Genomic DNA, 12,846 nt, shown 5'->3' on the forward strand with positions numbered 1-12,846 from the left:
ATAAAATACCAGCCTTTGCAGACAACTTTGTTGAGACAAATAGATTCAATGATTGCTTTTCAAGCTGTGGATAAAGAGGGAGACAGTGATAACAGGGAAAAGGTAGAAGCCACATAGATAGCTGGGAAAAAAATAAAAAATGGAGAAACTACACATCTGATCAGCATGCAGTTATAATGCTTTTTTGCATGTAGAGGGAAAAATATATGTATATATACCATGTACACTATATATGTTAATATTATATATGTAATATTGCAAAGAAAAATATGTTAGGTGAAGAATAAAGGCTTTCTTCTGAGCTGGCCGAGATGTTGACCATGGCAGATGTGGGGCCCAGGTCATAAGTGAACTTGCCCAATCCATGGCACAGGAAACAGTCTGGAAATCCCAAGGGTCTTCCATGGCCAAGGATCTTCCACAGGGTGCAGCAGAGGGATGCAGGCTGGGGGCCACGTGCAGTTGAGGATCCTCCTTCACAAGTGGGGTGTGCCATCAGTGTTCACTCATGTAAAATCAGATCAGCCTGAATCTCCTCTAAACCCCACCGTCTTTCCATATTTGGAAATCTTGCTCTCCTCTCTCAAACTACTCCTGATCCTTCTCCATGGGACCTACCACTTTTTTTCCCCTCCAGCTTAATTCTCACAATGACTTCATGTATTTAAAACCAAAGATAGGCGGCAGGAGAAAAACCTCCTAACAGAAAAGAAGTGCAACCAACTGGCCTTCTTGACGCCCTCCCCTGCACCTGGGGGCTTATCTCTAAGCAGAGGGTTTGGGACCATAATTCTCTGAAGTCTACCCCAACTGAGTGAGATCTCAAGTTTATTCTGGTTCTTCCCACTAAATACAGGGACTGAAAACCATTCCACCCTTCTTAAACCAGCAGAATGCTACCATTCAAGGATCTGGGATGGGATTATGAGAAAATTGAAATTCACCATAAAATTGAGGAGAGAAGATGGGCACAAAGTAGAAGTTAGTTCAAAAAAATCATCTCAGGGACGAGCCCCTAAAGCTGCAAAGCAGTGACCCTGTCACTCTTGAAAAAGCTAAGATCGGCCAAATGAAGCAAGGCACAGACATGTCCTACTCCCTTTCCCTCCCTCCCACTCAGAGCCCATTGATAAACCTTTCTAGAAAAGAACTGAGGCAGATAATATTCTTTGCACTATTTAGATGAGACAGCTGTGAGACAGAGAAGCTGAGTAAAATTTGCTCAAGTTCATTTGGTATCCTTAAAAAGCAAATGACATTGGCTTTCCTTGGGCCCAGCAAAAACAGTATATGGTTGGATATGTGGTGTCCCCCAAAAGCTCACCTGTGAGACAATGCGAGAACACTCAGAGGTGAAATTGACTAGATTACAAGAGGTGTAGCCTAATCAATGGCTTAATCCTCTGATATGGATTAACAGGGTGGTAATTGGAGGCTAGGGGCGTGCCTTTGGGGTATATATCCTGCCCCCTGGTGCATGGAGCTATGCTTCCTGCCTGCCATTCCCTCAGCTGCTTTTCTTCTCTATACCTGTCCTCTATGATGTTCTGCTTCACTTTGGGTCCTGAGCTACGGAGTCAGCAATCTATGGATGGAGACCTCTGACACTCTGAGCTACAAATAAATTTTTCCTGCTCTGTGTTGTTCTTGTCAGATCATTTAGTCACAGTGAGGAACAAGTTGACCAAAACAAAGAGCTTTTAGGATCCTCCTTCCCACAAATACTGGTGGGGTGGACCAAGTTTGGATTCCCTGGAGTCCTCTTGCTGAGCATCTTTTTGTGTTCCCTGACTTCAGAGTTTCCCATTTCTCAATGCAACTAGCAATACCTGGATCCATGCCTCAGGGATGGTGAGATAATATAGGTGAGGACTTGCTGCTCTTTTTTAATGATGGTGCTAAAAACCCCATGAACACCGTGATGCTGTGAATAAAATGCAGGAGCTACATTTGGCCCACATCTTACACCTCCAATTTTTGAGGAAGGAAACCAAAATATGGAATCAGTATTTCCCAATAATGGAATTGTCAACAAGTACCTTCACTTTTAAGCCAACCCATTATATGCAAACCCAAATAAGAGAAAAATAAACCCACTAGGAATATTGTAGGTCTATATTTATAGAGACATTTCCCAGAACTATTTGGAATTTTATTGAAATAGAGATTTCTTTGATTTTTTTCATTTATTGTAGTGCTGCATTGAAATTGGAATGGAAAGACAATTTACTCCAAGCATTTCGAGGATACAGTTCTGGCATAAAGTGAGGTATGGCTGAAGTTGCTGGACTACCATTTGCAATTTCAGCACTGGGGTCCTACCTGAAAAAGCAGCTAAAAATGATGCTTGCTGTGGCCACAATAAGGGGTAGCTGCACTTGGCTGTGAGCCACTGCATTGTATAGGGTCAGGGCTGGTCAAGAGAAGTGGGGACAAAACCTCAAACTACACAAAATGTCTAATTACCTAATGTGAATCCATAAAATTGCCAGCTCTTTGGGTTCATGAAGCTTTTTCTTTGATGACAGGATTTTGGGGGCCAAGAAGAAGCTAAAATTCACTTTTACGTTTCAGTTTTTGCCTTTTCCTTTTTAGTTCATCCCTAAAACTCTCTTAAAATTGATGACATGAAGAACATATTTTTCTGGTAGCACACTCTCCGAAATCTTATTTTATACCCCTCAAACTATTCAGTCATCCTGTTTAGAACTATGGGATAATTTCATCACCTGAAGGTACTATGGTAGCTCAAATGTATCTAAGGTTTTTCACTAGTAAATATTGAACATCTTTAGTTCTAGATTATAAATTAAAACATAACTTAAGTGAGCCATTTTATATTTATTACTTTCTGGGGTTCCTTCTGGGTTTTACCTTCTCTCATATCTCCTGTGTCACATCCAAAGAAACAGGGGACGGAGCTTGGCCCTCGGGACCGCCATCTTGCCTCATTTCGCTATAACCACTGTAGGAGATGGAATTATCATCTCAAGTTTAGATTTTCAAGAGATCTCAAACTTCCCTTGGTTAACAAATCCAATCATATTCCAACAACTTTTAATGCGGGTCTTATTTCTATAATGTTGCCTAGCCTCAGCGATAATCCTGCTGAGATTGAAGCAGAGTTCAGTAACGAAGCATAGAACTTGGAATGTGAAGGCCCAAATCACACAACTTTGGGTCAGTTGCTCAACTAGCTAAGGCCTTAGCTGGTCATCTATAAAATACTAGAGAACTACTTGTACTCCACATTGTCATGGGAGATAAGCAAGATACAAAGTGCCCTCCATGGTGTCCAGTAACAGGGGAACTTCACCTGAACTTCCAAAGGGAAGTAAAGAAATTGAGAAAAGAATCACTGGACTATGATCACACAGATTATAAGGAAGTTACAAATCCTTGGCCATTTCAATTCCAAGTATAAAAAAGTCATGTGAGTAAACTAAAAATAAATGCATCATAAATGCATGTGTACCTATCACACTATACATCTATAAAGACTTTTTTATAAGTCTACAATTATTATGTCAAGTGAGGGTTTCTGCTCATTTGTATAGAACGAATCCTATTTTGTGGCAGAGCACAGAAGAGTGATTTGCTGTTTACACCCTAAAATTGTGAGAATGAGTCTACCAGAGATGAAACACAGGCTTTTGGTAACAGAGGCTTCTGTCCAACTGAGCAGTAAATCCTAGCTCCCGAAGATCGCAGTTTCTTGGTAATAATTTTGATGTCATTATCCTCCCAAAAATGCATGAATGATTCTGGCCTTTAAAAACAGATTTAAGAGGATGCATTTATCTTGACATTACCAGCCTTTTAAAGATCATGCAGTAGGGCCTGTTGACCTTTCAGTCTTAACGATGTGTTACAAAACAGTTAGATACCATCAATGGAATGAAGTGAGAAAGAGTGTGCTCAGGAGCAGCTCCTGTGGAGGGGATAGGGTGGGAAGGGATGTCAAGGTATACAAAGGAAACCTGCCTTAGTCCTGTGTGAACAAAGAAGTTACAGACTGGACTCCACTTCTAGCTCTGCTCCAAATATGTGGTTTTTGGGTACAAATCAAGGCATGAATTAAGAAAAATATTGATCCACTTATCAAAGAAATCATTCATCCTTTGTTTCTTTGGGATTGGCTTATTTCACCAAGCATGATGTTCTCTAATTCCATCCATTTACCTGCAAATGCCATGTAGTTTCTCTTGTGCCAGGCTAGCTCATACGCAGGGTAAGGCCGCGGAGTCAAGACCCAGACTCCGGGAGTTGGGTGGAAACAGGCTTGTGGCGAGCAGTCTGCAAACTGATTTATTGCAGAAACAGCTATACATTTTATAGGTTTCTTGCCCAATCACAATGTGCCATGGAGGATCAGACCACCAGGTTCCTCTTATGGGTTCCCTTGGTAACACTGAGTCAAATTGGGGCATTTTTTTACTTTCCTAGGTAGTTGAAGTGGAACGCTTCTCCCTGCAAGTTTTCCTTACATACTTGAGACATTCACTGCTGCCAGCCAAGAACTAGGATTTCTCCCAACGATGCCATAATATAATGGTGGGGGAGGGAGTAAGGAAAGAATGGAGGAAGGATGGATTATGTAGAGGGAAATGTGGGGTGGGGAGGGGGTGGAGGGAAGGAAAGATAATAGAATGAGACAAACATCATTACCTTATGTACATGAATGATTACACAAACTGTGTGACTCTACTTCACGTACAACCAGAGAAATGAAAGTCGTACCCCATTTGTGTACAAGAATGGAGGAACTTCAGATTACCTAGAGGGAAATGAGAAGGAGGAGGGGGTGAGGATATTAAAGATGGTGGACTGAGACAGACATCATGACCCTATCGCATGTATGATTACACAAATGGTGCGAATCTACACTGTGCACAACCACAGAAATGAAAAATTGTACCCCATTTGTGTACGAGGAATCAAAATGCAGTCTGTAAAAATTTTTTAAAAATTTAAAAAAAGAAAAATGCAAAAAAAAAAAAAAGAAAAAGAATGAATCATTTTGCTTATAATGAAGAGACTGGTATAATGGTCGATGATTTCAACTTGTGGACACATTTACTTAACTACATCCAATAAGTTAAAACTTCTACTCTTAAAATACATGCACTCTCCAACAGCTCACCACCATTTTACTGGGAATGGTACCAGATCCTGTCTCTAACCATATGGAGGATGGAGATCCTTTGCACCCTAGTACACACACACACACACACACACACACACACACACACACACACACGGGTTTCTAATGTCCTAAGGATTGAAGAAAAAAAAAATAACAGCAACCTTCAGACAGTTCCTTGTCAAATCACATGTTCAGTAAACACTGGTATACACCTCCACCCCACCATTCCCCCAACGTTCCTCTTTGTACTCGTTCAACTCACAGATTAAAGGATGACACACACTGAGGGAGTTGGTGAAAATTAAGAATGCTTGACTTCCTTGCCATTTTTGAGATGCAGTCTCCACGCCCACATTTTCAGCACAACACAGAGTTTCAACAGAGGGATGGGAATTTCATATGGGAAACACCCTGAAAAACAGAACTACTGCCACTTGCATGGCAAAACCTCTCTGATCTCCTACACACAAATAAAAACGGATTAAGAGCACTGACCGTCCTGCCTTCTAAAACCAACGGGGAGGTCACAGCAAGGCGTAATTCTAAAACACATACTTCTACGCTGATGCACAACCACCACAGCCCAGTGAACGTTTTAAAACCCTGATGTGGTTAAAAAAAAAAAAAAAAAACTCTGGGTATGTGATTTTGTATTAAACCTAATATTGTGAAATGAACCACAATACCTAAGAGGAGCAGGTGAGCTAGTATTTCCATGGCAACCGAAGACTATCAATATCACTTTATTATTATTATTTTCATTTTACAAGGCACCTTCCTTGAAGAGCAATTCCTTTTATGCCTGGGTCTACTTGATAGCTCCCTGAATCATTCTAATCTGTAAGGCTTTGAACCACATGTTCATGCTGGAAACACAATGACTTATTATAATTATCTCATGCAACTCAACTCTTAAATAAAACGTGAAGTCAAAGCAGAAAGCAGTCTCCTTCCTTTGCTCTGTTTTCTGACTTCATGGTGCCTTCCTCTCAGCAGAGTACTGGTAATGGGGTATGCTGCTAGAAAAAGGATTTTTTACACTTCCCCCTAGGTTTGGGTTAAGTCATATCCCATGAAAATGAAATGAAACTTTTTTCTTTCTGGATGACAAGGGAGTGACTGGCTTGAAACAAATATTTATGGAGTAACTTTTAGAAGCTAAAGACTTTGGATGAAGAGATCAGTAGTCTAGGTCATCTCAGATTTTCAAGGTGGAAAGGAATAAATGTGGGATGTCCATAAACTCCAACAAAAGCTACAGTGGTGTCAGCACCAGGGTCAACATTATCCAAACAGGGTCCTTTTTGAGAGTGAAAGAGACGGTACTAATAATTATCATCCAAAGACAACTGGTGTACACTTTATCCCAGTTAGGATCATGGTGCTTTGGAACACGAAGGCAAATCCAGAAAAATGCTTCTGGAGGAAGGTGGGCTGGGCCACCAGGAGTTTCATAGGACTTTTTGGCTTGGGTCCCAAAGAAAAATAGTTGTTCTTACGTAGAGAAACAGGCAAACATCCCATGCATAAAGGTAGTGAAATTGCACAGCATAGCTCATGGAGAAACACCCCACTCAAGAAAAAAAAAAAAAAAAAAACCAGAAACACAACCACAGAAAATTCCAGTATAATCCTATCACTTCAAGAAACCACAAATGCTTGATAATACCAAGTGCTGAAATGGCAAGGATTCAAACCCCATGCACAGTCTCAACCAATCTGGAGAGCTTTTCAGAAGCAGCTAATAAAACCAAAGATGCATATATCCTAGAATACCTAAATAAAATGCCTGATGTAAACCCACATGTACCTGAAAAGATATGCAGAATAATGTTCATTTCATATTATTTATCATAGTGAAAATGAGAGGTAACTTAAGTGCTCATTAGAAGCAGAATGGAAAAATAAATTGCAACACATTCATTCAGTGAACTACTGTTCAGCAATTAACTCAACTAAACCCCCTTGTATTAATCAAAATAAATAGAAACCACAAACATTGAATGGAAAAAGAGAACAAGCTGTAGAATATGTTCTTTAGAATATATACCAATAAAAATTAAGATATGGAAATAGTACTATAAATTAATATATATATATAAATTTTGCAAAATTATAAGGTAAAAAGCTTGCATAGGTATTGTAAATAAGGCTGCATTAGAGTATAGTATCTCTTCTACATCATATACATATGTATATACGATGGAGTATTATTCAGCCCTAAGAAAGAAGACATTCTGTCATTTGTCACAGCATGGATGAACCTGGTGGCCATTATGTTACATAAAGTAAGACAGACACAGAAAGGACAAATACTGTGTGATCTCAGGTAACATACCTATTTTAGATTCATGTAGAATCTAAAATAATCAAGCTCAAAAGCAAAGCAGAATGGTTGTTGCCTGGGGTTGTGGGTAGGAAGAAATGGGAAGGTATTAGTCAAAGGGCACAAATTTTCAATTATACAAGATGAATGAATCCTAAAGATCTACTGTATAGCTTAGTGCTACAGACAGCAATACTCTATTTTATAAATTAAATATTTGAGAGGATCGATCTTATGTTAAGTGCTCTTATCACACACAAAGTAACAGCAACAACAATAATAGTACACAAAGAAAGCAGGAAGAAACTTTTGGTGGTAATAATTTAATGGGTACATAGCTCATTTAAATGAAGTATATTTTAAAGCTTGCATGGGAATGTTAAAGGTGAATTTTTCAATAGTGGTTGGTTGTAGGTTTGAAAGAAAAGAAAGAGCCTTAATAAGATGCCTTTAACCTTAGGAAATGGAGGTTAAGAGAGTCAAAGTAATTTACCTTGCAACGAGCTTGAAGTGGATGGGCTAGGGCTCATATCTGACCGGCAATCCAATACCCGTCAATCAGAGGTATCACAGTGCCTGGTATCAAAGGAATCATGGAACCGGAAGTGTCCTTGGGAATCCTCAGTTAGTGGGGAAGTTAGTCATTCCTGTACAGAAATGGGAGGTGGGTAGGATTTGGCCACTGGCCCCGTACACCATGGTTGGACAACCCCTTGTCTAGTTAGTGATTCTCAACTGTTGCCATGCATCAGACCACCATCGGGAGGGCTTGTTAAACCAGATTGCTGAGTCCCTCCTAAGAGTTCCAGACACAGAAAGTCTGGGGTGGAGATGTAGAACCTGCATTTCCAACAAGTTCCCAGCTGCTGCTGCTGGTAGAGAACCACACTCAGGAAACCACTAATGTCGTCCCATTTTCTTACTTTATACATAAAGAAAATGAGGTCAGATATATTGATTCATTTTTTTCTTTTTAATGTGAGCTCACACAGAAAGCAAGAGAACTAGAGCTTCACTCAAAATCTTATTTATTCTGAATTTATAAGGATGTTTCAGTTCTATCTTGGGTACTGTTCTAGAAACTGGATAATAAAAAAATGAAGGTGACTTGCCTTCTGGAGGCTTGAAGTCTAGTGGAAGAAAGAAATGATATGGGTGGAAGCCTCCTGGAGGCACAGGAAACAGTGGGATCCCAGAGAAGTACCCAGTTCCCTGCAGGTAGTGACAGAAGTATCTTAAAGGGTAAGTAGTCGTCAACCAGGCAGAATGAGCAGGTGGGAGGAGATGATTCCAGGCAAGTGGACAGCTTGTGCAAGGCTCAGGAAAGCAACAGAGCATCGTGCCGAACAGCGGGAATCCTGGCTCTGCCTCTTATTTGCCATGTGCCTGGGTGAATGATTTATCCTCTAAACCTCAATGTCCTCTTCTAAAAATGGGGCACTCAAAGAACCTACTGCACAGTGTTGATGGATGAGTGAGATAAAATAGTGAATGTATGGTGTTTGGGCATAGTGCCTGAAACACAAGTAGCCCATAATAAATATGCCCAATTGGGATTAGCATGATTGTCATAGCTCAGTGGTGCTTCGGGGCATGGTACTCTCACAGTGATCAAGAACTGGAGGATGGGGTGCAGACACAGCTATTGAGGCAAACGAGGTCAGACAATGAAGGTTGCTGTCTGTGTCTTTTTACCTGAAGATAATGAGCATTTAAGAATTCAGACAGAAGACTGACAGGTAAGTTCTGCTTTATAAATAGAGGAAGGAAGAAAGGTTAAAATGACCGATGTGGTAATCCAGGAGGCAGGGGTAGATATCAAAGAAAAGATGAGCCAACGGGTCACTTTGGGAAATATAATATTTCACTGCATAATCATCACCACCACACTGACATGTATTCACAAGGGTCTGTGCATCCTAATCTTGTGTCAAAGATAGTTTAAGAATAAATTATTTTTAAGTTACACCAGCATGTTTTTAAAAACAAGTTTCACATAATGATTGCACCTCACTGTTTTGCAATAATAATAATAATAAGAAGAAGAAGAAGAAGGAATTTTTAAAAATTAAAAATTGGCATAAAATCTGTGACAATTATGTGACAAAATACAGGAAATGGGATTTCAAATATGGGAATGTCCAGAACTCAAAAGAAAGATCTTGCCTAGGCAAATTGGGGATCTCTCCATTGGCAGTTGAATGGATGGAAGTGAAATAAATCACCCAGTAATGGTATTAACAGAGAAGAGGGTTCACACCAATGTTCAAGTCAGCATTGAGGAGCAGAGGAGAAGACTCATGAGATATTATTCCAGTAGCTGAGAAGAGAACTTCAACGAGAGATGGTCAACAATAAGAATACGCTGGAGATCCAGGAAGAGAAGGATTAGTGGAAGACAACTGAATTTAGAAACCAGGAGATACAATTTCATACTCTGCTTTATCCTAGGCACAGGTATCACATTCATTTCATAATGAAATATAGATCTGTATACGAGAAGGAAAATGGGAGTAGATGCTAATTAGGACAAAGAGCGATTTTTCCCCCCAAAATAAGCATTGAAAAACTGTCCTCCTGAAAACCTCAAGAAGGATAGAGATTTGAATGCTTTACTCTGCCTAAGGACCTGCGTAGCGTCCCAGGCCCTCTGTGATCTGCCCTAGAAGTCAGTCCAGCCTCACCCCCCAGACATCCTTCCGTGAAGACTGCCTCAGTATTATGTTCCTCCCAGGCCCACCATGACTTCCTGCCTCCCTGCCTTGGTAATTCTATTCCCTCAGTCTGGAACACTCTGAATTTTCCTTAAAAGGATATAAAAATAGGAATAGCAAAAATTCTACTCACACTTTATAGCTCCATCCCTGGGCCAGGCAAGACACTCTTCTCCTGCCTGCCCTCCATCATCCTCAATGCCAGGAGTTCTCATGGCATTTCTTACAACCTACACTGCATCTCTTTATTTATCTCCTCAATCTCACAAGATGAAGGACCATGCAGGACTCAGTTCGTTGGTATTCTATACCATTGTACTACTGCATCCAAGTGCCTGGTGTGTGGAAAGCACTCAGGAAGCAGTTCTCGAGAGGATGGAGGAGACAAGACATCATGATTCAAAAGTATTTAAAATAATTTAGGACACATAGAAGAAAACTCATAATGAAAATAATGCATACATACTGCAGGGTCATGAGAGACAGACTGGGGAGAGCAGGCAGGAGTCGGGGAGGCTGTTCAATGGGACCGAAGTAACCTGGGACCTACTATGCACATTGGTAATTTTATTGTCAAATGAACTATGAAGTAGTGTTAGTACTCCTGTTTCATGAACAAGAACACAGAAGCATGGGGAGCCTACTAATATATTGTCCAAATCATACAGCTCACAAGTTAGTGCTGAGATGAACTTGAATCCTACAATAGCATGGCATGTTGATCCTATGTTGCTATCATGAATTAGCACGCACAAGACTAGGCCAAATTAAGTTAAAACATATGAGCAGAGACTCAGCATCTGCTAATTGATCTAAAAAAAGGTAAGTATACTCCTGTTGCCAGAATCATGCCTTTACAGTAATTAAAAGAACGGGTCAAAATGAATTATTTTGTGGACAGAAGGTTGAACAACCCAGACGATGATCGTGACTCTGACCCAGCGGAAGTACCTTGTTTAAGTCACCCACCCACTTTGAGCCTTAACGAGGTCCCCATTTACAAAAGAGAGAAAAGAGATCTGATCTGCCCACTTGCTTCAAGGACTTGTAATGAGAACTGAGACAATAATATATCCTGCAGGCATTTTGCAAAACCATAATTAACGATAAGCCCCCTGACTTCTTCTCTGCCAGATACTCTGAAATATTTCTCTCACAGAATTTTTGCTTATCTTTTCATTATTGCCTTCATCATAATAATGTGATTGCAATTAAGCCCATGGTGCTCTTCTGAGCCCTGTTTAGAACTAATTTAAAATAGATGATCTCTTCTAAGAAACACCTAAAATAGTATAGTAAAAAATTTGGCAGATGAGTCGGAAGGGTTATCATACCGTAAACCAACTACGGATTCACAAGGATGTAATAGCTCTTCTCCTGGCCTCACTTTCATTCCTGTAGAATGTGAAATGTAGAAACAAAGGATTTTAAAAATCTCTCCCACCTCAGGCATTTCATGAAATTTGAAATTTCATTTGAAGTTCTTTGTGATGAAGGAAATGTGGTTCAGTTTTCCCTCTTCTGTCCAACTTAGGAATCTGAGTATGCCTTCATTTTCTTGTTCAAGAGATGATATGGGGAAAGGAAATACATGTTAGACCACTATCGTTGAGTGTTTTATCACAACACTGAAATCCAGGATGAATAAATTTCTCCTCTAAGCATTAGACTGATTCCACATTCTCGTTTGGAAAAAAAAAAAAAATCCTTTTTATGTAAAATCTTTTGCTATCTAGCAACTGGTAGGAAATTTTATCATAGAAGTGTTCATCTTAAATAGCAGGCATTTGCGTTAATTTGGAAAATGAAGGTTACATCAATTCTTTTAAAGTAATCTGAAACCAGCATGAATCTCCACCTAAGCCCAGACAGATGGATGAACCAATGGGTTCCCTAAGATTGTCTGTGCTATTCGTGCATTAATAGGGTAGGAAACAAATGCGTTTTAAATTACCTGTAGCTCTGGATAGACCTAGAAATTAAATCTCTCCACATTTGAAAAACATTAATACCACTGTAAGCTGCATTAATGGAAGTCTAGTTTCCTTGCCATGGGAAATAATTGACTCTTTTGCTCTATATTTAAATTAGAGTATTCATTTCTGGTAATCACATGCTAAGCGTAAAAGTAACACATTAGAATTTGTCCAAAGAAGAACGGCTGGCATGGTGAGAGGGTCTGAAAGCAGAGTTCTCTATGAGAAGCCAGAGGATTTTAACTCAGATAAAAAAGACTTAAGGGAGACCACACGATGGTCATCAATTATTTAACACAATATACAACATGTTATTTGGGAGGACAGAATAGAAAAATCAGAAGGAGAGAAATTTCATGAAATAGTACAGGGAAGACTCCAAATGATCAAACACTCCTACGTTGGAATGGGTCCTCCCAGAAGGTAGCACTGACTGGACTCAATGCATGTGAGGGGGTGGGTGGCCATCTGTCAGAGATGATATGGTTGGGAAATAACTAAGGTTCTTCATAACATTAGAATTCCCCCTTAAAAAATTTTTTTTAGAATGATTCTCAAGTGACCTTCGAAATCAGTATCCTAGAAAACCTACCACCACCACTGGAGGGAAAATGTGGTTTTCGTTCCTCACCTCTGAGCACAGATCTTCAATACCAAATCAATGGCAAGCGCCTGCTCGGTTGA

At 39.9% G+C, this 12,846-nt stretch overlaps 1 protein-coding gene across 4 annotated transcripts in view; it reads right to left on the reverse strand.

Moving 5' to 3' along the window:
- Positions 1-12,846, reverse strand: part of CA10 (carbonic anhydrase 10) — a 491,731-nt gene that overhangs the window by 383,968 nt on the left and 94,917 nt on the right. Inside the window, exon 2 of one of the 4 annotated variants that reach the window (XM_079134033.1) lies at positions 7,966-8,119. The exons of the other annotated variants lie outside the window; for them this stretch is intronic. Coding sequence (XP_078990159.1) covers positions 7,966-8,002 — 37 coding nt within the window. The 5' untranslated portion in view covers positions 8,003-8,119. The remainder of the gene's footprint in view (positions 1-7,965; positions 8,120-12,846) is intronic. 4 annotated transcript variants of the gene reach the window in all.

Source organism: Sciurus vulgaris (genome assembly GCF_902686455.1).
Source record: "Sciurus vulgaris genome assembly, chromosome: 3".
Taxonomy (NCBI): domain Eukaryota; kingdom Metazoa; phylum Chordata; class Mammalia; order Rodentia; family Sciuridae; genus Sciurus; species Sciurus vulgaris.